The 27841-nt window shown below is 51.2% G+C and overlaps 1 protein-coding gene across 3 annotated transcripts; it reads left to right on the top strand.

Moving 5' to 3' along the window:
• The first annotated feature begins 657 nt into the window (after nucleotides 1–657).
• RAP1A (RAP1A, member of RAS oncogene family) lies at nucleotides 658–27619 on the top strand. Of its 3 annotated transcripts, none has more exons than XM_064732939.1 (9): nucleotides 658–775; nucleotides 14915–14984; nucleotides 17957–18040; nucleotides 19877–19945; nucleotides 20688–20744; nucleotides 21548–21688; nucleotides 23051–23194; nucleotides 25829–25944; nucleotides 26894–27619. In XM_064732939.1, the coding sequence occupies exons 3-8, from the start codon at nucleotides 17984–17986 to the stop codon at nucleotides 25913–25915; spliced, it is 555 nt and encodes a 184-aa protein (XP_064589009.1). In that variant the 5' UTR covers nucleotides 658–775; nucleotides 14915–14984; nucleotides 17957–17983; the 3' UTR covers nucleotides 25916–25944; nucleotides 26894–27619. The 3 variants fall into 3 exon arrangements, with proteins under 3 accessions (XP_064589009.1, XP_064589010.1, XP_064589011.1); XM_064732940.1 differs by lacking the exon at nucleotides 658–775 and adding an exon at nucleotides 1020–1127; XM_064732941.1 differs by lacking the exon at nucleotides 658–775 and adding an exon at nucleotides 13303–13551.
• The last annotated feature ends 222 nt before the right edge of the window (nucleotides 27620–27841 follow it).

The following is a 27841-nucleotide window of genomic DNA, read 5'->3' as shown; positions in this document are numbered from 1 at the left end:
ACAGTTCCTTCTTTTCAGGCTTTTCTAAACAAATAAACCAATTGTTTGAAGTGTTGTGTTTCAAGAGAAGCTTTTTAAGGGGTGAAGGAGGTGTGGTGCTGCTCCTGAGCCCTGTGGCGTGGTAGTGCTCCATGACCTCTTGGTGACTCTTGTCCTGTCCCGTGTGAGCAGTGCAGCATCATCTCCCTCTGGAAACACCCTCAGCCCAGTCACCCTGCTTGCTGTCGGCCCTTTCCACGGGGAAATTCCCCCAAAATCCACCCTGAGCCCAGCCTGAGGCCGGTCCCTCTGCTCCTGTCCCTGTTCCCTGGGATCAGACCCCAAACCCCGCGTCTATCCCTCCCTGTCAGGAGCTGTGCAGAGCCTCAAGGTCCCCCGGAGCCTCCTTTTCTCCGGGCTGAGCCCCTCTCCAGCCGCTCCCGGCGCTCCAGCCGCTTCCCGGCTCCGCTCCCTGCCCCGGACACGCTCCAGCCCCGCACCCGGTCCCGCCGGGTGCCCATCCCCGGACGGAGCCGGTCCCGCGGGACGGGACAGACCCGACCCCACCGGGTACCCATTCCCACACGACCCCGCACCTGCCCCGGCCTCCCGGAACTTTTGCGGGCCCGTCGGTCCCCGCCCGCCGCTGGCTCCTCCCCGGCCGCGGAGGGCGGAGGGCGGAGCGGAGCGGCGCCGCCGCCGCGCAGAGGAGCAGCAGCGGCCGCGGCAGCAGCCGAGCCCCAGCCCCGGCCCGCAGCGGCGGCGGAGCGGCGGCGGGAGCGGCCCGGGGGCGGCGGTGAGCGGGGAAGGCGCCGGGGCCGGGGCCGGGGCCGGGCCGGGGCAGCGGCGGGGGAAGCGGCGGCCGCGGGTGTCCCGGCGGGGCCTGGCGAGGCCGCGGGCGGGCGGAGCGGGGCAGGGGCCGGGCCGGAGTCCGGCGGGGCCGGGCGGGGGCAGCGGGGCCGCGCCGGGCGCTCCCTGCCCACGGCCCGGCCGGAGCGCGGGGGAGGCGGCTCGGCCCGGCCCCGGCCCCGGCCCCGGCCCCGTGCTGGCCGGCCGGTCCCGTCCCAGCCCCGCCGGACATCCATCTTGTGCGGCACCGGGCGGGCTGCCGGCGGCAGGCGGAACTGTCGCGGTGCCCCTGCGGGCAGGTGCGTGCGGGGCGGCCGCGCTGCCCGCGCTGGGCTGGGCAGGGGCACAGGGGCTGGTGCGGAGTGAAGGGACAGGGGGCTGGAGGCACGGCCGGGGGACTGGCACAGGGCACGGCGGGACGGGGACAGGGCACAGAGGACAGGGGACAGGGCACGGCCGGTGGGCTGGCACAGGACACGGCAGGACGGGGCGCAGGGCACGGTAGGACAAGCGGCCCGGATGGGCGGCAGGAGGTTTGGGCAGGTGGGACAAGCCAAGGGGAGCCCCCCGTGAGCCACGTGGAGCAGCGGGCTGGCCCGTCCTCATCCTCCGGTCCGTCCTCACTCTCCGTTCCGTCCTCATCCTCTGCTCCATCCTCACCCTCCGCCCCATCCTCCCAGCCCATCCTCACCCTCCCAGCCCATCATCATCCCCCACTCCCAAGGACCGGTTGTCTCAGACCACCTCAGCTCTGAAAAGGGTTCTTGCACTTCCTTCGGTCGCTTTAAAGAGAAACCGTTCTCTGCGTAGGGAAACTTTGGTGTTTAGGTACTTCTCGTTAGTTGGTGTCTTTGCTGGCGATATTTGAGGTCCAGAACGTGTGGGTTTGGGGTTTGGACACAGCCGAACCAGTTCCGACTGACACCGAGCTGGAATTGGGTCTTGCTTTGCGCACAGCTTGGAGAGAGCTGCAAACAGGAAGGGCAAACCATGAAAACTTGGTTTTTTTTTTCCTTTCAGTCGCTTGACAGGGGAGATAATATTGCTTAAAATAGTTGTTTGACTTGAAAACGCCTGTCTGCCTTCGGAGTATTGTACCGGCACTCTGTAATTTCTGTTGCTGCTGTAATTCTCTCTGAGTGGTTGTGTTGCTCCCCGCAAAGAGACACCAGATTATTTGAAGAGTCGAAGAGAGCGTCTGTTCAGCTGACAGTGCCTGTCTGCTGTGAAGTGTTTCACTGTTGTGATTGGTGTCATTGCTTTTTTCATGCTGAAATGGTGTGCCAGTAATTCTCCCTGGTGTAGCGGATCCTCGGGTTTAATGCGGGAATTTGTGAGACTTTCAGGAAGTAATGGATGGGGCTTGGAGAAACAGAAAATGGTGCGTTAGCAAAGCTCTGCGCCTTTAATGAGAAGTTATCCAGAACCAGGCAAGTTAAAGGGAAGTTCCAGATGGAGCACTCTTGCTCTTGTGGTCTCTGCGACTTTCTGAATTCACAGAAGCCATGTATTTCACAAGTATGAAATGCTGATTATTCTGACATCATTATCACGTTGCTATAGTGACTTCATTGCTCCGGGAATGCCATGTTCACATCCAGTTGCTATGGAAAAAATCAGTGTCATAAATAAAAACATTTAATGTTCTGTTCATCCCCGTGGCAGGAAAAAAGGCATCGATTTATTGATGTGAGCGAAGACTGGCAGCATATTCCAACAGAAGTTCTCAGTGCCAAGTTACAAACTGGGAAACTGTCACTTGCCGTTCTCAGCAGATTGTCCCTTGCCTCCCTGTGTTGTGGCAGGTAGCAGAAGTTGTGAAATGCTGCTTTTGGAATGGAGGGTGACAGAGCGTCTGTCGTTCTTCAAGGTGGAGCCGCCAGGAAGTGCTGCGCTCGCGCCGCTTCTAAAAATAAAAATCTGTTTTCATGCGCAGTGCTGGCACTGCCTGATCCTGGAGGGGAGCGGAGTTATCCCTCCAGAGCCGTTCCAGAACAGCTCCAGAGCAGCTCCTGCTCGGGGCAGCCTGGTCCTGGGGATGCCCAGCACTGCAGGGCAGCCTGTATTGGGGATGGTGCCCATCTCCTGCTCACAGCCTGTATTGGGGATGGTGCCCATCTCCTGCTCACAGCCTGTATTGGGGATGGTGCCCATCTCCTGCTCACAGCCTGTATTGGGGATGATGCCCATCTCCTGCTCACAGCCTGGTGCTGGGGATGGTGCCCATCTCCTGCTCACAGCCTGGTCTGGGGATGATGCCCATCTCCTGCTCACAGCCTGTATTGGGGATGATGCCCATCTCCTGCTCACAGCCTGTATTGGGGATGATGCCCATCTCCTGCTCACAGCTAGTGCTGGGGATGATGCCCATCTCCTGCTCACAGCCTGTATTGGGGATGGTGCCCATCTCCTGCTCACAGCCTGGTGCTGGGGATGGTGCCCATCTCCTGCTCACAGCCTGGTCCTGGGGATGATGCCCATCTCCTGCTCACAGCCTGGTCCTGGGGATGATGCCCATCTCCTGCTCACACTGTTGGATGATGCCATCTCCTGCCATTGTGCCTAGGGATGATGCCCATCTCCTGCTCACAGCCTGGTCGTGGGGATGGTGCCCATCTCCTGCTCACAGCCTGTATTGGGGATGATGCCCATCTCCTGCTCACAGCCTGGTGCTGGAGATGATGCCCATCTCCTGCTCACAGCCTGGTGCTGGGGATGGTGCCCATCTCCTGCTCACAGCCTGGTGCTGGGGATGGTGCCCATCTCCTGCTCACAGCCTGGTGCTGGAGATGATGCCCATTCCTGCTAAGCCTGGCTGGGGGACCCTCTCCTGCTCACAGCCTGGTGCTGGAGATGATGCCCAGCGCTGCAGGGCTGGGGGACCCTCGGTGCCAGCCCAGCCCCAGCACTGTCCCAGCCAGGCTGGCACCCCAGGGCTCCCAGGAAGGATCCTGCCATCACGTGTCCTGGCCCTGGCGTGGCTGTGTTCAGGGTAAGTAGCTTTGCTGGAGGTTTGAGAGGATCTCCTGCCAAACGGGCTGAATTACTCGCGCAGCATAAGTCCAGTGACAGGTTAATGCTTTTGTTTGGAGGCTCGTGTTTACACAGAGCGTTGGAGCAGTTTATATTTGAAGCCATAAGTTGCAAATATACAGACATGAGTTATTGGTGATGCATTTGGTGGCTGCTCAGCCAGTCGGAGGACTGTTCTTAAAAAAACTGAAAAGTAATTAAATGGCAGGAGGGTGACATGTGGATGCACTTGAACATTAAAGTTTTAATTGTATATTGAATCATCGTCCTGGGCATAAACAACTCCAAGCATTTGTTTGTACTTTATATTGCAGTGCTTTTTCTTGTACCCTGCACGTGCACAGCGCACTCGGTGGCACTTTGAACTCAGTGTTTAGAGAACAGATTGCTTCTGTGCAGCTCTGCAGACTTTAAAAATCATCTTCAAGAGGAATCCTAATGCTCTGACAACAGGAACCTGTTATCTGTTTTCCTGGAGAAAACAAAGTGTATCTTTTGAACATACATAAGTTCAAACCTTTAGGCTTTATATTTGAAGTGTTTTTTGTGTGTAGCTGTTTGAAGTTCAGAATTATCCTTGATCCAGTGTTACTTTCAGCCTTGCCAAAATCAGCTTAGCTGGCTCTGGCTGTGGATCCTGATCAAAACTTTTGGGTTTTAGGGTAATATGGGAGACTTCCTATTTTATCACTTTCTTTTCATTTCTGCTGAGCCACATTAGTGTTGAACATCAGTCGCTTCTTATAACTTTGTGTATTTAATTTGGCAGAGCAGATTCAAGAGAGACACAACTTTTGAAACTTGGTCAAGCCCAAGGGTGCTGTTTGGATTTTTTGGCCTTGATTTTGGGGGTTGTTGGGTTATTTTTTGAAGATATGGTAGTGAGGACGGTGGTTAAAGTATGGCCTCAGTTCATTTTGTGTTGAGTGCTGAAGTTGTTATTTATTTGAATTTTAATGAAAGCGTCTTCTTAAAAGGATGCTTCTAAATCCCAGGGTGAAATTTTCCTGTAGGCATTTGTGTTTGCTCTTCAGGAAAGGTGCTGCTGCTGGAAACATGACACCTAATGGCAGAGATAAGTAAGGATGTCCCAGAGTCTCTTTGAAGGAAGAAAGAGCTGTGCGTGTTGCTGAGCTCTCCTGCTTGGTCCAGCCTGTCTCAGGTGGACCATGACGTTGTGTGAGGTGCGAACAGTCCCCCTCCGTCCCTGCCGTGGGCTCCCTGCAGCTCCTGCAAGGCAGGATCAGGCTCGGAGGCTCCAGGGCAGGTGGTGGGATGGAGCTGTGTGGGTTACTCACTCACCCCTGGGCGGGGAGGAGGGCACGGCAGACTCTGAATCCTCTGTGTCCCATTGTGGAACCTTTGTTGCTGAGCACTCAGCGCCTCCTGGCAGCCAGAGCCCAGTGGGAACCCAGGGGATGCAGTTCAGGGTGTCCTGCACCAACATCAGAGTGAAAACCGTCGGTGCTGGGTGAGTGGAGCCCTGTTGGACTGTGACAGCAGAGGAGAAAGGGTTAAAGGGGTGTGAGGAATATGCACGTTAATTGTGCCAGTAGCACTGCTGATGGAGGGGAGAGAGGAACCTGCAGCTCCTGCCAGGCCTGAGCAGGGCAGTGTCCTTGTTCAGCCTGGTGCTGAGCAGGGATGCTGTGGTGCCTCTGTTGGGCTGGGACAGCTGGCAGGAGCGTGCCCCGTGTCTCATTCTGGTGCCAGAATGTTCCAGAGAGGTGATGCTGGGTCTCAGAGGTACCAGGCTGTTACCTGCAAGGACCAGCCTGTGTTCATGGGAGTTACCTGGAGCTGCCTCTCCTGCAGCAGATTGAGGGTCTGTGCTGGTTGTTTTTCAGCTGGCGGTGTGCTGGTGCCTGTTGACATCCTCTGTGAGCTGGTTTGACATGTCTGACTGAAACCCTTCAGAGCTAAATGGCTCATTATGAGAAGCTTCCTGTTATTTCCTGTGATAGCATAATTTTGTTAATTAGTGCCTGTTTTCTGAGCTCCCCTCTGAGGGAAGGGGGACCCAGTGAGAGCAGAGCATCAGTCAGGACACACGTGGGCCTGCTCAGCTCCTGGTACCAGGTTTTTACACTGGAGCACTCTGTGCTGCACCTCTGGTGCCATTTCACTCCCAGGTCTGCTGTGAAACAAGTTTTGATCTGCAGAGGGACAGGAACTGGTTCCTGAGAGATCCCTTCTTCCCTTGCAAATGCTGCAGTAATGAAGTTGTGTAGAGAAAGCCATTTAACAGTATTGAAATGAGGAGGCTGTGGGAAGAAGGGTGGTGCTCAAGGAGGAGGCACTGAGCGTTACATTCCTGATCAGAAATGCTGTGTTTAAACTCAAATTGCATTCATGTGCTGTGGGAAGATGCTCAGGGGTGTGTGTGGGAGAAAATGGGACACCAGGACCCATCCCTCGCTGGATCCCCAGTCATTTTGGGTCTGTAACTTCTGTATTGCAGGCTGTGCTCAAAGCCCTGGGTGAGGGTGAGCTCAGGAGTGCCTGGCTCTGCTTCTCTGTGGCAGCAGGGCCCAGGGCAGGGCTGGGGCTCTTTCCCAGCTGGCAGCTGCTGGAGCAGGTCGGGTGGCCACATAAAGACGGTGTTTTGATGTTTTGATGTGTGCTCCAGCAGGTATTGGCAGTTGGGAAATACCTGCTATACCTGAACAGGCACTTCCTCACTGCAGCTGCCCTGGCTTCACCCGAACCCAGGCAAAGGCACCCATTGCATCTTTTTGGTTGGGAAGCCCAGATGCTGACAAAAGCAGGCTTGGCATGCTGTGGAAACTGCTGGCTGCTTTCTTTTGGTGAACAGAATCATCAGTCTGAGAGGGACCCTGACCCTGCATTGGGCTTTTATACCAGGGAAGGAACGGGTAACAGGAAAAACAGCCCAAAAGGAATCTCCAGGGAGAAACAGGTAACAGGAAAAACAGCCCAAAAGGAATCTCCAGGGAGAAACAGGTAACAGGAAAAACAGCCCAAAAGGAATCTCCAGGGAGAAACAGGTAACAGGAAAAACAGGCAAAAAGGAATCTCCAGGGAGAAACAGGTAACAGGAAAAACAGGCAAAAGGAATCTCCAGGGAGAGACAGGTAACAGGAAGAACAGGCAAAAGGAGTCTCCAGGGCTGCTCACAGCCCGTGGCTGCAGGTGGTTGGCTTTGCTCTTTCACCTCTTTGACTTTGTTTAACTCAAAATGTGGGGAGCCAGGCAGTGGCAGTCCTGTTGAGCAGGTGGCCCGAGGCATTGTGGTTTGTTATTTATTGTGAATATTGATAAGATGGGAAATACTTAAATCCATCTGGGGCACTGAAGCAAGAGGTCTGGATGTGCCCACAGCAGTGGCTGTGTTGGGGCAGAAACAAATCTTTGTTCATGGCTTCAGTGAGGCAGAATGCACTCAGAAATGTGCTCCATGTAGCAAGCAGGGTGAGCATTTCTGTGATGGGAATTGTCGCTTTGTCAGAGCCCTGCTTTTTGGGAATGTTCTGCACCTGGGAGCGTGCTTGTCAATGGGCTGTGTTGCATAACTGCTGCTTGCTGGAGCATTGCAGGAAAACAGACACTTGCATTTCCTTGCACTTCCCTGGTCAGTGACTGCACATTCAGGGCTGGCTGGAATGTTTTGGGGTTTTTTTTAGTGGAAATATTTGTTGGATTCAATGGTGTTGTGTTGTGCAGTGTTGTAATGCTGCAAAAATGTGAGCTTGTCATGCTGGAGCGGGGCATTGCGTGTGAGCCGAGGGCAGTGCGGGCTGCTCTGAGCATCGCTGGGGCTGCTCCTGCCCTGCTGCCCTCTGTGGTCCCAGGCAGGAATCCCTGTGCAATCGGGCATTTCCCACATTGGAACCTGGAAATAGACCCTGGCTCTGGAGAGCAGCGAGGACGCGGGAGCAGCGCTTCGGCTGCATGCATTGGATGCAGTGCCTTTTATGTTGTATTTTTATGCAATATGCTTTTCTCTCATGCAAATAAACTTGAAGTGGTAGGGAGGGGCGGCTGAGAAGAGGAAAACTTTCATTACAGACAGCTGACATGCAGAATAAGATCTTTTTATATGCCACTCACCACGTGATAGTTAAAAGTAACTCATAGTTCACTGGGTAAGGCTATTTCTGGTGCAATTCTCCTTTTTTTTGTGTAACAGTCTCATTCCAGCACATCTTGCTTTACCCTGAGATTTGATGTGTTTGTCAGTCCTGTGCTAAGTAGCTGTTACTGGGTATCAGGCCTGAAGAACAGAAAACTTGCTGGATTTATGAAGTAAATATGGGTGAAGATAAAATAAATTTAGCCAATTGTTGCTTTCTGCTTTAGATTATAACACTAATTGTAGCTGAAAATAACATTAAGATTAAAGATACAGACTGAAGTGGTTCCAGACAGCCTTTCTCATGAAATATTTATGCATTTAGGGCTTTTAACTCATCAGATCACTTACGAAGTTGTGGAGGTTACAATATTATTATGGCTTTGCCTTGTTTTGTGAATACACTGCATTGGCGTATTGATCATTAGAATGCAGTCAGGGCTTTTTCAGGAATCCCATTTGAAATGTTCAAACAGATGTTGTAATGCTCCAGGGCACTTTCCTCGGTGGTGTGATTCTGAGAAAGTGGGTCTTGTCCTTTTTTCTGTAATTCCAGTACTTTGCAGCCTCTGTTAAACGAGCTGTTTGCCCAAACCCTTGTCACAAACACAATAATTGAGTCCAAATCCGTTTGGTAGCAGAGCAAACTTGAGCTGGGTGGCTTAGCAGGTGTCAGGAGGATGAAACTGTGTGTGCAGAGCTGGGTGCTGTAACTCCCCTTGTCCTGTTAATGCTGTAATTATTGCCCTTGTCCTTCTCATGCCAGGTTCGCATCCCCTGCATCTCCGTGGGTGGAAGTTGAAATAGATTTGGGAACTTTAAAAACCAGTGGTGGTAGTTCTGTGCTGAAAGCATGGGTTGGGCTGATGCTCTGTTTGTAGATTTACTCCAGAAAACAGATGAGAGGAAGTTTTTAATTTGGTGGAAGGTGTTCTCACCACGAGGAAGGCACAGAACTTGCGGAGATGGCAGTTTACACTCAGATGAAGTGAGCTGTGTGCCCAGGTCCTGCAGAGTGCAGAACCTGCCCCCAGGCTGGGTGTTTGACAAATGCACATATTAGTGTTGGAGAGAGGATTTTTGGGATGTGCCCTCCCTTCCTGTGAGTCAGATCCAGCCCCTGTGCTGCCCCAGCCCTGGCCTTGCTGCTGGTTAAAGGCTGCTCTATAATTGTCTGTTTTGGTTGTAATCAAGCTTGACCTGTAAATACTGAAATGGCTCGTATGAAACTGATTAAACTACCAGAGCTGTTTCCTTTAATGCCACCTTTTATTCACCATGAAGGAAGTTCCAGGATGAATTGTCAAAGGGGTTTTGCCCTTTTAAGCAGGTTCAGGAGGATTAAGAAACTTGAGAGAAGCCCTGGTGCAGAGGCCAGGCCTGGCAGTTTGGTTAAAACCCCTCTGGTTTTGAAGCTCTCTCTCTGGCACTGAAGTGTTAATAACTGTCTGAATATTCCTTCAGTTAAAACCTTTGCACAGAAGAAAGTTTCATTTTCGCTGTAGAAGAAAATTCAGTTTCCACCCCCACTCTGGCCCAAGGTTCCAGGAAGCAGCATTAAGGGGCTGAGCTAAATACTGGAGGATTAAGCACCACATTAAATAACTTAATTTCTTTACGAAACGTAATGAAACTGTTACTTTCCCCTCTATTTGCAGTTAATTCTGTGCGCTCAGTGCCATTCAGGTTCCTATCAAGCCTTGAAATCTGCCCTGAAAAGCACTGGGGAGGTGCAGTCCCACTTGGCAGTGCCAGGACATCCCTTGTGAGCTGTGTTTAAGTCCTCATTACACGGATGCTCACTGCTGCAGGGGGTTTGTTTAAACTGATAAACAAATGTAGTATTAATAAGCGGCCATATGGTCAGTGGGGCTTTTCATTGTGGAAATTGTTGTTAAAAGAGGCGTTTAATTGCGTGGGAATGGGGGGGGTGGTTGCTTGTGGCAAGTGAAAATCTCTGGGCTGCACATGCAGAGCTGACCTTTAGAACGGGCTGCACGGTCACAGCCAGTGTGCAAACACAGATTATGGCAGCTGTGCCAGGCACATTTAAAGAATCTCAGTATTTTCTGGCATTTGTGAGTTAGCCCGGTGTGCTGAAGGGCTGGGATGTGCCCCATGTGTAGAGGCTTGGTGTTAGGGTTTATCACTGGTGGGTGTAAGCCATAGAATCATGGAATGGTTTGGGTTGAAGGACCTGAAGCCCATCCAGTGCCATGGCAGGGACACCTTCCCCTGTCCCAGTGTCCAGCCTGGCCTTGGGCACTGCCAGGGCTCCAGGGCAGCCACAGCTGCTCCATGCCAGGGCCTCACTGCCCTTTGGGTAAAGACTCTATTCCCAATACCCAATCTTAACCTACCCACTGTCAGCTTGAAATATGTGGGAAGAGCAGTTTGAACCTCTCCAACTTGATTGAAAAGTTTCAAAGAACCCCTAGTGGCATGGAAGCTTCTTCTCTCTATTATATTTTTTATGCTGGAGACCAGGTAAGCTCAAACTGGGCTTTACGGCCAATGTCTCGTCACTACTACTGCAGAAATAAAATAATTAAAGTGCAGGCTGAACTTTCGGTGGCAATCTATCTACCTCATGTCACTTATTTACTCTTAATTATATAAACCAGGAAGAATAGGGGCGAATGTTGCCAAGCTACTATCAGCACAGCAAATTATTCCTTGCAAGTAGAATGGAGCTGGTCTTTGCTACCACTGAGCCTCCTCAGGTCTGTCTGGAATTTAATCTGTTTTATAAAAGGTCAGAATATTTTTCCCACTAAAGGAAATGGAGAGGAATGAAAAACTTGACAGGGCTTAAAAATCAGTGGCAAGTTGTGGATGTGATAGGCAGCAAAAGGAGGAAGTGCCCTGAGCGGCTGCTGTGCCTAATGGCAGATTTGCCCTTTAATGTTTACGTCTTTGCCTGATGAGGAACGGGGAAAGGAAGTGTTTTTTTTATTTTTTCTTCCAAAAAAAAGCTGTGGAGAACTCCTGTGAATGGTGTACAGCCCTCTGCTGAGCTGCGCCAATGGGGCTGCATGGAAAAGGAGAAATGGTGAATGTGGCTGTGGTGCTGCTTGGGAGGAGCTGTGCCCTCGCTGTCCCTGCCATCCCTGCCCTCCCTGCCATCAAACCATCCCAGATATTGGGAATTGAGCAGCGTGTGTGCCTCGGTGTGCCCAGCGCTGTGCCCTGCCTGCAGCCCTGGTTGGCATTCCTTTGCAGAGTGCTGCAGTCTGGCTGGAGGGCAGCTGCCAGCTCCAGCCCCTGACGTAGGGCTTTGTTCTAATTTGGGGATGCAGAGTGTGTTGGGCTCTGAGTTGTGCTGCTGGCTTCCTCTCCCCTGCCTTTGTCTGGCTGGCACATGTCCCTAGCAACTTTCTGCAAGTGCAGAGCAATAGGACAAAAAATAAATTAGCCGTTTCAGCACGGCAGGCTTTAGCTGCCCAGAGCCCTTGTTCCTTGCCTGGAGAGCTTCTATAGCAGAGCAATTTCCAGTGAATAATTAGGCAGCCACTTCCATAGAAGTTAACATTATGTTATTTGAAATTGCAGGTTCAGCGTGAGGCTGATTGCACAAAAGATTGCAGGCTGAGGAGGATCAATCCCAGAGTGTTTGTGCACAAAATGACTATTTCCCATGGCAGAATTATTGCTGTTTTCCAAGGAGCTTGTCTCTGGGCCGTGTTTGTGTGGGCTGCAGTTAATTTGCTGGAGCTCCAGCCCAGCCCAGGCTCTGCTGCTGGAGGACTTTACTCTGTGCCCAGCCTTTATGGCCCTGGCTCAGGAGCCTGCCAGGCTGCAGGAGGTGTGGGGTGATGCAGAAAGTGTGGCTGGGATGTGGCTCTGAGCTGCACGCACCTGGCTGGTGGTTTTGGGAATGGATGCAGGGTTTGAGGGCTGCTCTCTTGCCTTTTCTGATGGAACTCTTCAGATAACGCCTCTGACCCACATCGTTCTCCTGTGCTCTCACATACCTGTTTGCTTGTTTGGTTTGTCACCAGCCTCATTTTCTGTGTGTGCTTCTTGCTGGGTCTTTTTGGGGTTATTTGTTATCTGAAAAACAAAAGGAAAATCCATTTACACCTGGATTATTGATGGTTTGGGCAAGGGACAGCCTGCATCTTCCAGCATCAGGAATGCACCTCAGTGGGGTCATGACTCACCCCACAGCAGGCTTGTGCTTAGCTAATTACACCTTTGCTGCCTTGATTGGTGTTTGATTTGATGCTGAAAGCAGGCAGTGGAAATGATAATGAGTTTGGTGTTAAAATTACCAAACTGAGATTTCTGGTACAAATTATAAAATGTTACCTGTTATGTAATGTTAGTACCTAAAACACACTTGCTGTGGTGTCAGAGACCGCAGTGATAATGAGCAAGGAAATAAATGCAGAGTCTGTGAGCGGAAGTTTGTCAAACTGTGCTTTTGAAGTCACATTGGAGTCCTGCTTTCTGCTTAGTCTGGTCTTTTAGTCCTTTGTTTTCCTCTTCCCTCTCCTTTTTCTGGAGTTGGCGGCCTCAGGAAAGGTGGAGGAGGTTTCCCTGTGCCCTGGAGCCAGGGACTCTGACTGCCTTGGAGAAGGTTTTGTGAGAGTTTTGTGAACAAGTGAGGCCATGGCAGTGATTGGTATTAATTAAACAGACTCCTTGCTAACTAGCAGGGTGATCTCAGGGGTGGTGTCTGCTAAGGAGTGTGGGATTTCCATCCCAGCCCCCTTTGGGGTGCACATCCCTGTTCCTGAGCTGTGAGATTTGTGCCAATCCCCCTTTGGGGTGCACATCCCTGTTCCCTGCACAGCTCTGGAGCCATTGTGTAATTGCTGACAGCTTTGGTGAGCATTAGGGAAGTATTTCATGTGCTTTAGACACCATTGAGTAATTTAACCCCTCAGAGCACGGTGTGGAACACATGAGGGAGCAGGTGCTGAGTGGAGCTGTCCTTGGGCAGAGCCCGGAGCTGGGCTGGTTCAAGGGGAGATCCTTGGCCTGGAGTTTCCAGCCTTTGCTGCTGCATCATTCTCTGTTTGTTTGGACTCTTTGTTTTTACTCTGGAGGGAATCTGTCAGCTCAAGTGTGGCTTTGATCGCTGTAAATCTCCCCCTTGCACAAGTGCTGGGTTTGGGTTTGTTTTGCCAACATGGCTCTGAGTAATGGAGGGGTTTTGGTAGAGTGTTGAGCAATGTTTAGTTGACACTTTTAAAAAAAGAAAATCCACCACTTTCCATGGCCTAGTTTATAGTAACTGAAGAAAACTGGCACGGAGAACATTTCCAAGTTGAGAATGAAACAGGTTTGTTTATAGTAGCCACGATTCAGCATTGAACTGCCAGGATAAAAATAACCAGGACACGTGGCTGCAGCAGCCCAGGAATCTGCCTCTATCTGGGAAAGGGAAAGGGCACAGGGGTGGCACTGCCAGCCTGGAGTGAGGTGCAGCCCTTCTGCACATCTGTGCTGCTCTCCCAGATGGGCACGGTGCTGACCCCACTCTTCCCTTGGAAATGTTCCGTGTTCTGCTTTGCTGGTGAAAGCCAGGCACAGGGAGGTGTGAGTGATGGGCAAGCAAGGAGTTATTGCTTTTTCCTCCTTCCAGCCAGGTGAGTGGCCCTTGCTGCCTGCCTCTCTCTGTCAGGACATCTTCCTGTATCCCAGTGCATCCTCCTGGGGCTGAGCAGGGAGCAGAGCCCCTCAGAGCCCCTCAGTGCTGGGGCTGAGCAGGGAGCAGAGCCCCTCAGTGCTGGGGCTGAGCAGGGAGCAGAGCCCCTCAGAGCCCCTCAGTGCTGGGGCTGAGCAGGGAGCAGAGCCCCTCCAGCTGTAGGAGCTGCACCTCGAGGTGCCATCCCACACTGTCTCTAGGAGCTGCTGCTGTGGTTTCTGTGCTGCTCCTTTCTGTGCCTCCCTTCTTTCTGTTCCTTTTCTCTCACCCCCATTTAAGCTCAGGCTGTGCTCTGGGTGCAGGGGCAGCTGAGCCATGCCCTGTGCAGTGCTGGAGCTGGCACTGGCAGCACTGCACAGAAAATCTGGAGTGATTGGGCTGGAAGGGAGCTCAGAGCCCTGCAGTGCCCCCTGGCATGGCAGGGACCCCTCCACTGTGCCCAGGCTGCTCCAACCTGGCCGTGGGCACTGCCAGGGATCCAGGGCAGCCCCAGCTGCTCTGCCCACCCTGTGCCACCCTCCCAGGGAAGGATTTCATCCCAATATCCCAATAACCCTGCCCTCTAGACTCACTTTCTCTTATACTCGGGAAAATATTTGACAAGGATTATGAGAGCTTCTGTTATCGGCTTTGAGACAGTTTTGATTTCTGTGACTCCAAGGTGACTCCAGAGCTGCTAAAAAGGAATATTTACAGAAAACCAGACTACTAGTTTTTTATTTAAACTTCCTATGGTTCCAGAGGAGCAACTGATTCTTTTTTTTAATCCCCTGAAAAGAAAGGATGAAGTGCTGGGGCTCTGAAGGCAGGACTGTCCCTGTGAGAGCAGCAGGTGCAGCCAGTGCTGTGATCACTGGATATCAGCTCTGCTGCTGCCCAGGGCTGCTGAACAAAGATTGGGGACTGGAATGTTGGAGCTTCTCAAGCTCTTGGGCAAGGGGCCAGCGGGATCCTGGGCACGGGACAGTGCTGGGAGTCCAGGACTGCGCCAGAATCCCAGAATGGGTTGGGTTGGGTTGGGTTGGGTTGGGTTGGGAGGGACCTTAAAGCTCCTCTTGTTCCAGCCCTGCCACAAACCTGCTGGATTCCCTAAAATAATTGTGCTGTGTAGGTGTTGCAGAACTTGATGCAACCTCAGACATGGTTAGTTTGAGTCTGTCTGGTGTAAGTGAAGTCTCAGAGTGTTCCAGGGAGGAGAGGTCCACAGGAACAGGGTGCTTTGGCTTAAGCACTGCAGAGATGCTTCACAAATGCTGACACTTGAAAAACTATTAACTCCTTTTTTTTATTCTTCTTTTTTTCAGTTCCTTGTGGGGAGCCTGGAAGAACCTTCAGTAGAGCTGCTAACACTGATGAGAGATCTTTTATGCCAAGGTAAGACATTTTTAGTGTTCTCATCATATTTTAAATGAAATTTCTGTGAACATTGTTGGAGTGAGTAATTGATAAGTGAAGCTCTTGCACTCACTCTTTCAGTGCTGTGTTTGCTCAGTTTGGTTCACGCTTCTCTGTCCCCACTGCCCAAATTACAAACTTCTTGCTGAGCTGCTGAAACTCTAGAAACAGCAGCAGCTCGCTTTTGCGTCAGGTTTCTGTCCTGGGTGGCCTCAGCCCCTGTCCCCAGGGCCTCCCCCAGCTCTGTTGGGAAATACCCTCGGGTTTGCTCCTTCCTGCCTGCCCAGCCCTGGCTGCTGCAGCTGAGAGGGCACCAGGGCCTGGTGAGCCAGGGGCGGCTGATGGGAGCAGCCACACTTCGGGCTGGGCTCCAGCTGGGTTTGGATCCACCCATGGTCCTTCTCAGGGACGTGTGCCTGCTCTGCCTCTGGATACTGACACAAATATCCTGCAGATTTTCACCTCTGTCTGCTCCACTTCTCTGTGAGCTGCTGGGGCTGCTCCTGTGAGTGGGGAGAGTCCATTTCTGTCTCTGCCTGGGCACTTTGGTGGCACCAGCAGCAGCAGAGATGCTCCTGTTAAAGAATGCAGAGCACAGGTGGATTCTGGTGGATCAGGTGTCTGAAGCGGAGTTTTTGGTGATTACAGATGCAGAACCCTGTGATTTATTGCCCTGCAGGTGATGAGGTGGTTTGGAGAGTGATGGAGTGGCACAGGGGCTGCAGCTCAGGCAGTGCTGGGGTGGCACTCGTGCTCTGTGCCTGTTTGTCCTGCTGCAGCTCAGGGGCTGTGCTTGGCTGTCACAGTTTGACCACATCATCCCAAAAACACTCATTCACTTTTCAAACCAGGACACTGGCCAAAGGGAGCAAGGAGAACACCCTCAGCTGTTGCTTTATTTTTGCACTACAGCATTCTGAACTAATGAGACCAGTCTCACAACATTTACAGTTAATTTTTCTACACTCTTTAGTGATCATACCCTTTTCCTGACTCCAAAGAACGCTTAACAGCCATAGCTCAATTCCATTGGAAATGGAGCTGTTCCCTCCCAGCATGTGACTGCTCCAGAGAGCTCTGGATGGAAATGAATGCTGCTGTGTCTCACTGTATTTAGGTGGGCTTCAGCAGTTGCCAAATGCAAAGTTGGCTGGGATGCAGCATAGTAATTTCTTGAGCACTCTATTCATGTTGTATAAACAGATAACATTAACATACTTGTGAAAGAGCTACAAGATAATTAAGGCATGTGGGGTTTACAGTAATAAGGCTCGTGCCTTTCAGGATCTTGGTTTCCTGTTGCACCTGAAAAAAAAAAATCAGCAAATACTGTAGAGAAGAAATGAGAAGTTAGTCTTGTACTGCTCCGAGCTTAAGCTTTCCCACAAGTATTTTCTACTATAAATAAGAAGTGAAATAGTTCACAGCTAAATTTAACCCTTAGCTTGATTGCTTTCTGGGTTTTCTTTGGGACTGTAGGGAAATGATGACAACCTGGATCAATAAGTTGCATTTATGCTTTATAAAAAATGCATCAGCTTTTAATTTCTAGGGATTATCAAGGGGGAAAGAATTGTTAATTGGAATTCCCCTGTCCTTCCCATTCAAAATCACGATTTCAGAGAGAAAGGAAGTGAATGTCACTTCTCAGGGAAATGGTGAAGCAGAAGAGCTCACAGTTCCCAGAATGCAGCCAGAGCTGTTGTCAGTGTCCTGGAGTGCACAGCCGTGCCTGCTCTGCCTTTGGGCAGTTCTGGGAAACCCCTTTTGGTTTGAGTTGGTTTCACAGTTTGCAGTTAGGCAGCTGCAGCTCACACGGGCTTCAGGAGTTGGACAAAAACCTCCTGCAGGTGTTTAAAGTGAGGGGCTGCACGGATTGCTTGAGCCTCGCTCCCTGCCCAGGGCTTGGGGAGGGAAGGGCAGCTTCCCTTGGCTCTGTGACTGCACAGGCAAACCCTTTATTTCTGTTATTCTGCCTTAAAATGAGTTTAAAGTTGTGCTGAGCTGATCACTGAAATCTGTGTCTCTCTCCAGCTGCCCATGGGATGTTTGAGTTTTTGTTTAAGCCATACCTGGGTGACATTCAGCTGGAAACACAAAATACACCCCTGTTCTTCACAGGCTCCTGGTGCATTTCTGTCCCAAAGCCCTTGGAGGAGGTTTTCCTTTCCCAGGGCTGTGTCTGGGAGCCCACAGTCCATGGCAGGGCTGGTTTGCAGTGCTGGGCTGGGGCTGCCCAGCCTGGTGTGTGTGTGTGTGTGTGTGCAGCCTTACTTGGGAAGGAAGCTCAGCCCTGCGGAAGGGGCTCGCTGCTGAGCTCATTGTTTGCTGCAGGGACAGCCCAGCCTGCTGCTCTGTAAACACTCTGGCCAGTGTTTATCACTGCCTTTGTCATTTGCCTTATTAGTCAGGGAATCTCGAGGAGCAGCACGGTTTGCTGCTGCTGCTGCGTAGTGACTTGAGGGAGTTGCGAGATTTCCATAAAAAGGCAGAGTCTGTGCTGGGCGAGCAGAGCTCTGCCTTGGCAGCCGTGTGCTGGGCCTGACCTTTTCCAGAGAGAAAGCACTGACCTAAATCCCTCCCTGCTGGGGGTGGAGGGGAGAGGGAAACCTCTTCACTTGCTGCTTTCTGATCTCATTTTCCTGTCCCGTGCTCTGGCTGGGGCCATGGAATGCTGAGGAAGCAGAGGATGGGCAGTGGCAGCTCGTGGTGCCCAGCACAGCCCCTGTGTCTGTCCCTGCTGTGTCCATCCTCTTCCTCTCTGGCAGGACCCAGCTGTGGCCATTTCCCCTGACCTGGGGCTGTCAGAGTGCCATTCTCAGCCTTGTGTTCGGGAAGATGAAACCCAAGCTGGCAGTGAAGGCATTCTCACTCTCAGGAGGTGCAGGGTGCTGCTGTTTCGGGCAGCCCCCAGCCCTGTGCTCTAACTCTGCCCTCTCTCTGCCCTGCAGGTCGCTGCTCTCTGCACAGCCCACACCATGCGTGAGTACAAGCTGGTGGTCCTTGGTTCAGGAGGTGTGGGCAAGTCTGCTCTGGTGAGTCTGGGGTCACTTCTGTATGTGCCAGCACCTCACTAGCCACTGTGCCAGGGCTGGGGAGCTGTGCCATGCTTCAGAGAGGTGATTAATTGCTGCTAATTAGCGTGTCATGTCTGCCTCCTGCACGGGTGCTGAGTGTCTGTGAGCATTGCAGGCCCAACAGGAGAAACCTGGCTGGAATCAATCACAGAACCAAGCCCAGAGCTGGGATCAGCCCTGCACACCTCCAGGGCTCTGGGTTTCCATCCTGAGGCAGCAGCTGGCTCACAGGGAGCATCCACAGCCCTGCAGAGAGGGAGGAGCAGCACTTTGCTCTGCTGGAGTGCTGTCCTGTTCTCAGGAGAGCTTTACACAGCAGGGCTGATAGTGGAGCACTGAGAGAGGGACTCCTGTCACACATTTATCACTCAGCAGTCAAGCAGCTCTCTCCAGCAGACAGGCCAAGAACTGGTCAAGTGTGAGTTATCTGCAGCAAGAACCGCAGTGTTCCTTGTCACAGGCACGATAGTGGCTGAGCAGCTCTCGTGTCCTGCCCCACTGTTTGTTCTGCTGCCACAGCCAGGTGATAATCCTGGTAAATCACCTGCAGGACCCCAGTGAGCAGGAGGAGGGATTACTCAGTTGTACATCAAATTTGATGCACTCTTCAGCAATGCCACCCTAATCACTACAAGGTGTTTACAGGGTGTAATTTTTTTACAAGCTCTGTTCCTCCTCAGCAATGTGAGCAATCTGTATTGCTTTTGCCACCAGCACTTCCCTGATTATCTTAATTTTCTTATGTAACACTGAAAGACTCACTAGGTGAAGTGGGGAACTTAGTAGCATGCTGTAAATAAAAATTACTCAGCATCTGACATACTTGAATTTCCTTCTCTGTGATGTGAAGCCTGAGTCAGCACCATCCCTGACCTTTTGATCAGCTGAAATGCAAATACTCAAATAGTCTGGTAAACAAAAGTTAAATTCTGTTTGACAGGCTGGGTGCTAAGTCAGCATATCTGGTAATTCATATGCATGAATTTGGTAATTCATGATCCATTATTTTTATAGCAGCACACAGTAATTGCCAATTAGCAGCTAGGAGTGGGTGATATTTAGCTTTCACAGAGTCTGTGTACTTATTTACAAACATTGGCAAGGAGAGGTTACAAGGTGGGATTTAAAATAATCTGGGGGTCACTTTAAATTTCATTCTCCCAACTGCACAGACTGACCTGTGCAACAAAGAGCCTGGTGTTCATGTCCAGCCCTGGGTGCGTGGCTGCAGTGACAAACTGGGGCTGTTCCCTGCAGACCCTGCTTGGTTTAACTCCTCTGTGCCAGCCCAGTGCTGAGGCTGCTGCTGGTGACACTGGTGGAGCAGCAGAAACCCTCACAGTCACAAAGCCACAGCAGCTTTTGTTTCCTGTGCAGCACTTTGATCCCGTTTCTGAGGCTGAAACTCTATTGGGGTGGCAGAGGGTGACAGGATTTACAAGGGTGCCCAGAGGTGCAGAGCCTTGCAGGGAGCTGGAAACTGAAGCTGTGCTGCACCACCCAAACAGGGAAACTTGTAAAAGTCCTGGATCTACACAGAGCCCAAAACATCCCCAGATCTGCAGCTCCTCCCTTGGCCTTTCTTTTCACCTATAATAGATGAAGTCCACCAGAGATCAGGAGTGTCACATGCCAGTCACATTGTCACACTCAGGGCAATTTTATTTTCAAAATAGAAATTTTATGTCTTTTTCTCTGGTCCTCACTACTGACTTTTAAAAGCAGACTTACTGTTGTTCTTTTCCCTGGTTGTGTTCAGCTCACTCAGGATGTTTTTCTTCTCTTCCTCCCCAGACTGTACAGTTCGTTCAGGGAATTTTTGTTGAGAAATATGACCCAACAATAGAAGATTCATACAGAAAGGTAAAGCACCGTTGTTTTTATTCCTTCCAAGTCTCTCAGAGGGAATTCCTGGGGCTGCTTTGGGTGCAGGGCTGGAGCTGCTGGGCAGAGTCCTTGCAGGGTCCCTGGGCTGTTACATAATCCAGGCACAGAGCTGCTTTCTTCCCTGCGTGGATGTCAAGCGAGCCATTGTTCCACGGATTAGCAGAAGTGTCAGCACATTAAAGGCACCAAAACATACACTGAAAACTTGTGACATTTGTGCCTGTGATAATTAAATTAAATTGTGCCGTGAGTTCTGCTGTTAAATTTACTTGACTTTCCTGGAATTACCCTCCTTAGATCCAAGACATTTCTCAGAGAGTGGAAGATTTGCAAAGTCTCACTCTGAGGATCCTGAAATATTTTGCATTTTCTTCTCTTCCTTACTCCCTTCTCTCTGGGCAGCAAAGAAAAATTCGAGTTTTAGGGTGCTTTGATTTGCAAGAGTGGATTAAGTCGAGATATTTCCAATCTCACTTAAGTTGAGATGTTTACAGTGAGCTGCTCATTTAAGCCTTGCTAATGAAGGGAGTCCTGGAGCATGTGAGCTGACCCAGATGCCTGGCTTGGGGCATGGTTAATCCTCTAAGAGCAGAGCTGCCCAGCCCTGCAGGTGCTCTTTGCTGAGAGCCCTTTGTGCAGAGGTGCAGCCAGAGCTGGGATTTCTCTTGCCTGTCCCATGCAGACCATTCATCCTGAGCTTTGTTCTCTCTTTCCGCAGCAAGTGGAGGTAGACTGTCAGCAGTGTATGCTGGAGATCCTCGACACAGCAGGGACAGTAAGTGCCATTTCTGTATCTCATTGCTGTGCAGTGCCTTCCTTGGGAGCAGTAATCCTGCCCAAGCAAAGGCAGTCAATGAGTGCAGTCATTTAAATGAAGGATTTTGTTGGATAACCTCAGCAGTGAGGTGAGTGCCAGTGCCTGCTGACACACAGGGGCTGGTGCCTCCTGAGCCATCCCCATGTCAGCTTTCTGCTCTGGGAGGGTTTGAAATGTGAATTTGCCACGGGCTGCAGCAGTGCCAGCCAAGGGGCTGCTCCCCAGCAGAGCTGCCCTGGCACCTCCCTGGCACTGCCCTGCTGTCCCTCCACTGTCACCTGCAGCTGGCACAGCCCTGCCCCAACAAACCAGCACACCCCAGGCACCCGGGGCTCCCTGGAATTTGGTTTTATTGGGAAAGCCTGGAAATCCTCAGCAGCAGGAGCAGGAATCATTGCTGGGTGGGTCTGGTAAAAGTCCTGGCCCTGCTGGGGCTCTGAGCTGGCACTGTCTAGCCTGCTCTGGCATTTCAGTCAATAACACCATGCAGAGATGGTTTTACTGCTGCTCTTCATCTTTTCCCCATTTTTCCAAGAAGCCCTTTATAAAGGGAAAAAAAACAACAAAACCCAAACCAAAAGGAAAGGGAGTGTTAATGCTTTTATTCAATTTCCATGCTCCAGTGGGTTTCTGTGAGGGGTAAATATGTAAATCCATCTGTGGCACTGCATTCTTGTCTCCAGCACAATAGCAGTATTCCTTTGGAACTGTTCATTAGCTGCATTCAACGGCTAATTAGTGTAAAACCCGTTTTCTTGCAGGAGCAATTCACAGCCATGAGGGACCTGTACATGAAGAACGGGCAGGGGTTTGCACTAGTATATTCTATCACAGCACAGTCCACGTTCAACGACCTGCAGGACCTGCGGGAGCAGATCCTGCGGGTGAAGGACACCGAGGATGTGAGTACAGCATGGCTGGGAGGGTCCCTGCAGGTGCCTAAGGGGCTTTGCTCTCCAGCCACCAGGGCTGCGTGTCCACACACAAAGCTGCTTTCACAGGATCTCCTTGGGATGCTGAGGGAGCTTTCAGAACATGTGTAAAGTCCCAGCACATCAATCATTGCATTATCTGTATCTGGAAGAGTTTAAATTCCAATCTCCTACACCTAACAGCAAATGATCAAAGGTAGTTGCTCACCAAACTCCATTTTTGGATAAACCTTTAATACCTTCTGCAGTGATCTTACACAGTTTCATGTCTTCAAACCTGTACTGCTTACTCATCTCAGTATCCCTTTTTGCCCTATTATTTCACATCTTGATACACTTTGGTTTTTTGCTGAACATGTTCATAACACATTTTCATGTTTCAGTATGAGAAATCTTCTCTTAACTGTCTAGAAAACTCTAAAGAACAGGATATTTACAGCTCTGTGTAAGCTGATAGAGCCTGTAGATCTGATTTCAGATGAGCTTTATTTGCATTTGCTTCATCTGTACTGTGGCTTCAGGTTCCTGATGTAATAAGGAAAATTTACATCTCAAAAATAAAAATATGATCACTCTCTAATGGGTATGGCTGGGAGTTTTAAGGAGAAAAATTAATCTTGAGTGTAGCTGTGTCAGGAAGAGACCACAAACATTAACACTGAAGCAGATTAAAAACACACAGTGTGTTGTAAATCACCAAATGAATGGGGTGGTGATTATTTCCCAGCTGGACAGGACTGGGTTTGTGCTCACAGAGTGAAATGCTGGAGATGGAGCGGGTGCACTCCCTGACCATCAGCTTCTGGGGGATTTTCTGCTGCCCCTGGGTGTGAGGAAGCAGGAGATGGAGCTGGGCTGTGGCACTCCCTGTGCTGCCCTGCTCTGAGCTGTGCCAGAGCCCAGGTGTGCCAGCCCTGGGGACAGAGCTGGGGCAGCTCCTGGCACCCTGGCCCTGGCACTTGGGCTGCTGGGAGAGATTCTGGGGGTTTTGTTTCCTTGCCTGTGGGTTGGAAAGGTCCTCAGAGCTCATCCATGGGCAGGGACAGCTCCAGTGCCCCAGGGAGCTGCAGGCCTGTCCAGGCTGGCCTGGGACACCTTGTCCTGTACCTGCTGGGGACACCTTGGGGGACACCACAGCTGTGCCAGGCACTGCAGAGGGGCAGAGCCACTTCATCATTGTCTCCTGGCTTTTATTGGGTTCATAGTTCATCATGCATTTCCCATTCTGCGTTTCCCATTCTCCATTTCCCCCCATCCTGAGCGCCACAGCAGCACAGAGCTGCCTGCACACGACCTTGCTGATGGGTTTCTCCCCCTGTTGCTCCTGTGCAGGTTCCCATGATCCTGGTTGGCAATAAATGTGACCTGGAGGAAGAACGAGTCGTGGGCAAAGAGCAGGGGCAGAACTTAGCACGACAGTGGTGTAACTGTGCCTTTCTAGAATCGTCTGCAAAGTCGAAAATCAACGTAAATGAGGTGAGCACCTCCTGTGGTGTGTGTGTTCGCAGCATGAATGAGGCATTGAACCCTGTGTGTCTGAGCTGGGAAGGGAACCATGCAGTGTGCCAGCCCTGCAGTGCTCCCAGCCATGCAGTGTGCCAGCCATGCAGTGTTCCCAGCCATGCCGTGTGCCAGCCATGCAGTGTGCCAGCCATGCAGTGTGCCAGCCATGCAGTGTTCCCAGCCCTGCAGTGCTCCCAGCCATGCAGTGCTCCCAGCCATGCAGTGCTCCCAGCCATGCCATGTGCCAGCCATGCCATGTGCCAGCCATGCAGTGTTCCCAGCCATGCAGTGCTCCCAGCCATGCCGTGTGCCAGCCATGCAGTGTGCCAGCCATCAGCTGCGTCTCCAGCCAGTCCCCCATGCCGTGCCAGCCATGCAGTGCTCCCAGCCATGCCGTGCTCCCAGCCATGCCGTGTGCCAGGCGCTCTGTGCCTGCCCCAGGGATGGGCTCCCTTTTCCCTGCACAGCCAGGGTGACTCCCCAGCTCTCTCAGAGGTGTTTTACAGCCTCTCCCAGGGGCCATGAGCAGAGAGAGCTGGATGACTTTTAGCTCAGATAAGCTTTATCTGGAGAGAATGTTTGTCACAATAACTGCTGCCATTCCCACCGTGGGTGATGCCCTGTTGTGCTCCCTGTCTTGTGTGGGGTTGGCTGTTGGGTTTGGAATATTTGCATTTCTGGCTGCAGGTGCCCCATCACAGCCCCTGCAAGCCCCCAGCTTGCTAAAGCCATGCCCAAAGCCAGACCCTGCAGTTCCCTGGGTTTAACTGAGACCCCTCTGCTCTGGGTGCTCCTGCGGGGGCCGTGGCTGGCTGGGGCAGCTCTGCTCCACATCAGGCACCAGCTCTGTTGTGTGCTGCAGTTATCTGCCCGTGCCAGAGGCCACGTCTGCAGGCACAGAGGCTGAGCTGACCCCGTGCAGCAGAGCTGGGCCGCTTCCAGCTGATAACTGGGACCGTGCAGGGCTGTGGGAGCAGCAGGAGCTGCAGGATCCTGGCCTGGGCCCAGCTGCCCTGGCAGCCAGCAGGATGGGCTGGAGGGAGGGGAGCCCCAGGAACTGAGAATAATGGCAGCTCTGGGCTGGGATCGGCCTGGCTGGGGGCTCAGGAGCAGCAGGGCTGAGCCAGGCTGCTGCCAGCAGGGATTTATTTGTGTGTGTGTGTCTGGGCTGGGTGCAGCAAGGAGCAGCCCAGCCCTCAGCAGATGCCCAGGGAGGTGTCGCACCCCAGGGCTGTGAGCATTGCCAGCTTTGGGGGGCACACTGCCCCTCTCAGGCCTCACCTCATGGCTGGGGGGTTCTGGGGTGCCAGACCCAGGGCTGTGAGCATTGCCAGCTTTGGGGGGCACACTGCCCCTCTCAGGCCTCACCCCATGGCTGGGGGGTCCTGGGGTGCCACCCCCATCCCTCGGGGGGCCCTGCCTGTCCCTCTGCAGCCCCCACAGCACAGAGGACAATGTGCTTATCTGGAGGATGAGTTCCTGCTCTCCCTGTGATCTCTGTGTTCTGGTCTGCTGCCAGCTGATATTTCCCAGTTGTGAAAGTACAAAAGCTGAGGGAATCAAAGAGAGGAGCTGTGAGTGAAGCAGCTCAGGGCACTGGGGCTCTGTCCTGCTGCCTCCTGGGCTGGGGAGCCATTTGCATTCTTTTGGGATTTATTCTTGCTTTCTCACTACTTTTGGAGTTCCTAAATTTGTTAAAATCTAGGTAAAGAGTGATAAACTCCTACGTGCATTTGCTGCATGTGAACCAAACCTTTCAGATAATAAGTTTTTAATCCAGATGACCTCCTGCTGACCTCTGAGATGCTCTTGCAGCACGCTGACTCGTGTTAGGGATGGTGCCGTTCCTGAAACCTTGTTGCAGATGGCTGTACTCACAGTCAGTACTAGCACCTAATAATCTAATTTATGAGAAAGGGAAATCTCAGATTTCAGTTGTTACAGTGTGTTATAAACTGTTTCTTTGCCTTGTGAATTTCTCTGGAATCAACAAGAATTTGTGAGCTGTCAGCCACTCCAGGAAGGGGAAAAAATAAACAAGGACAAGGGTGGAGCCCTCTGAAGGTTGAAATATTTCTCCTCAATGCTGTGACCCAGCTGCAAGCATTTTTGCAAAGCTCATTTTGCTATAAATGGGCTGAGTCTTGCTGGGAAAACAACTCCCAGCAGCAGCAGCAGCACTGACCAGGCTCTGCAGCTGCAGAGGGCCCTGGGGTGGTCCCTGGTGGCACTGGGGGCTCAGGGCCAGCCAGGGCACAGGGACAGGGCTGTCCCCTCCTGATCCCTGAGGATGCTGTGCCTGTCTTAAAAACCCCTTTGTTAATCCCGAGCTTCCCCCACTTTTCCAAAGCAAGGAAACTGCTGCCGTTTCACTGCCCTGCCCTTCTGAAGGCTTTGGTGCTGATAAACTGAGTTTGCAGCTCCCTTAAGTTCTGATGGGAGCTTTGGGTTTCCTTCTCCATAAGCAGCTGCTTGAGAAACGTGTAATAAATTCAGGCAGTTTAATTGAATTTACATAACTGCAGCCACCAGGAGAGAGCTGTCAGCTCCCCAGCCTGCCTCAGTTCTGACAGCTTGTGTTTTATCACTTGTGCTTTTCATTTGCAGATCTTTTATGACCTGGTCAGACAGATAAATAGAAAAACACCAGTGGAAAAGAAGAAGCCTAAAAAGAAATCATGTCTGCTGCTTTAGACTCCCATCATGCAGCAGCTCTGAGCCAGGTAAGAGGGGCCTGGCTCCCACCTGGGCCAGGTGAGCAGAGAGCTCCCAGCAGAGCCCTTCCCTCTGCTGCTGCTCCTGGGGGTGACTGAGCAGCCCCAGGGCTGGCTTGTGCTTCCTGTTCATCCTCTGAGAAGTGTTGCTTATCCTCTGAGAAATGCTAGTTATTCTCTCTAAATGTTGGTGCCACTGCTGTGCCTGTGCTGGCACCGTTGGGGACAATTGCAAATTGCTTTGGGTGGACATGGGGTTCAGTGGCACAGAAATAAAAAAATAAAACAACCCAAACCAAACCAAGCATAAAAAGCCCCAAACAAACCCAACCAAAAAGCACACCAAGACTGGACAGAGCTATAAATAATCTTCCTGTGTGTCTTGGCAGGGAGCTCTGTGTGCTCACAGCTGTTCTGTCCTGCTCTGGAAGGGAACTGCAGCTCCAGGGCTGGGACAGAAATGTCCCCATTTGGGGCAGAGAGGGGCACTGGGTGCTGGCACTGCTCTGCCTCCTGCCTTTGCCAGCTCTCAGGGGGTTCCTGGAGCCAGCAGAGCTGTGCTGTGCTGCACTGAACTTTATTTTTTATTTACTGAACTGCATTTTTTATTTACTGAAATGACTTTATTTTAGCAATAACGTAATTTCAATGAGCTGAGCTAAGCTGTGCTCTGTGCTGAGCTGTGAGCTCTGTGCTGTTCAGCCCTGCCTTTGCCATTGGGCACTGCTGGTATCGGGCAGGGGCAGCAGGCTGGCACTTGGCTGGCACTGCTCTGGCCCTGATAAAGCACAGCATTTGGAGAGTTACACTCCCACACTCTCCTGCTTTCTGTGCCTGAGTTCTGGGAAAAAGCAGCTCCTGTGCTGCCTGTTGGCTTCCAGGCCCTGGAGGTCACTGGTGCCACCAGCAGAGTAAGAAATGCCCCCCCATCATCTTCATTTCTATTTTCTTCCTCCAGATTGCAGGAATGAAGAACTGTTGCCTAAATGGAAAGTGCCAGCATTCCCAACTTCAGAACCTTATGGAAATGAGTAACATATCGGAAGAAGCTTCTCCTGTTTTTTATATCCTGCGGGAAGAATTTAGATCTTAAAAATGGTTTGCACACAGTCCCTGGAAAAAGCAGTTGCTCTGTGTATATCTCTTGGAAATGAAAGCCAATATTCCTCCTCCTTTGCAATAGCAATTAACAGATGTGAAAATAAATATAATTGACTCTAGCATATGATTATCCCAAGGAGCATGGATGCATTTCAAATGTTAGAGATTGCTACTATAATTAAAATTCATATTGACCATTTTATCATAATTTCTCCCCATCAAGCACTAAAAATGTTCCACTGTTATATTTTATATCTATAACTATAGATATATATTATCCAAAAATTTCCCTTTGAACTCACTGCAACAAATAACTTTTTGAGTCATTGACTTCATTTTATATTTAAAAGTTACGGAATATCATTATTTTCATTCTGCCATTGTATTCTAATTAAAAATGTTTGTGCATAATGCTTTGGAAAAATGGGTCTTTTATAGGAAAAAAACTGGGATAACTGATTTCTATGGCTTTAAAAGCAAAAATATATAATATACTAAACCAACTCTAATATTGCTTCTTGTGTTTTACTGTCACAGATTAAATTACAGCTTTTATGAATGATTAAATTTTAGTACATTTTCATTTTTGTTTCTGTGTTTTTGTTACCGTTTCCAGCCTTTGGGTTTGCTCCCTGTTCTGGGGGATCCTGGTGGATCAGGAGGTTTGTTGAGGTGCCCCCAATACCCCGAGCTGTATTTAATGCACCCCTCCCAAAGGACAGCAGGCAGCTCCTGTGTTTCCCATTCACCTTTTACAGGTGCTCCTGCTGCAGGTATTTCCTCTGGTATTTCCACAGCGACTCTG

This window comes from Zonotrichia leucophrys, chromosome 26 (assembly GCF_028769735.1).
Source record: "Zonotrichia leucophrys gambelii isolate GWCS_2022_RI chromosome 26, RI_Zleu_2.0, whole genome shotgun sequence".
Classification (NCBI taxonomy): domain Eukaryota; kingdom Metazoa; phylum Chordata; class Aves; order Passeriformes; family Passerellidae; genus Zonotrichia; species Zonotrichia leucophrys.
The sequence above is the reverse complement of the archived record's forward strand: the minus strand, read 5'-3'. Positions and strand labels throughout refer to the sequence as shown.

Coding starts and splice junctions, on each gene's coding strand:
- RAP1A (XM_064732939.1), top strand. CDS start 17,984: ATGCGTGAGTACAAGCTGGTGGTCCTTGGTTCAGGAGGTGTGGGCAAG. Junction 19,946..20,687: donor TAGAAGATTCATACAGAAAG/GTAAAGCACCGT, acceptor CTCTTTCCGCAG/CAAGTGGAGGTAGACTGTCA. Junction 23,195..25,828: donor CGAAAATCAACGTAAATGAG/GTGAGCACCTCC, acceptor TTTCATTTGCAG/ATCTTTTATGACCTGGTCAG.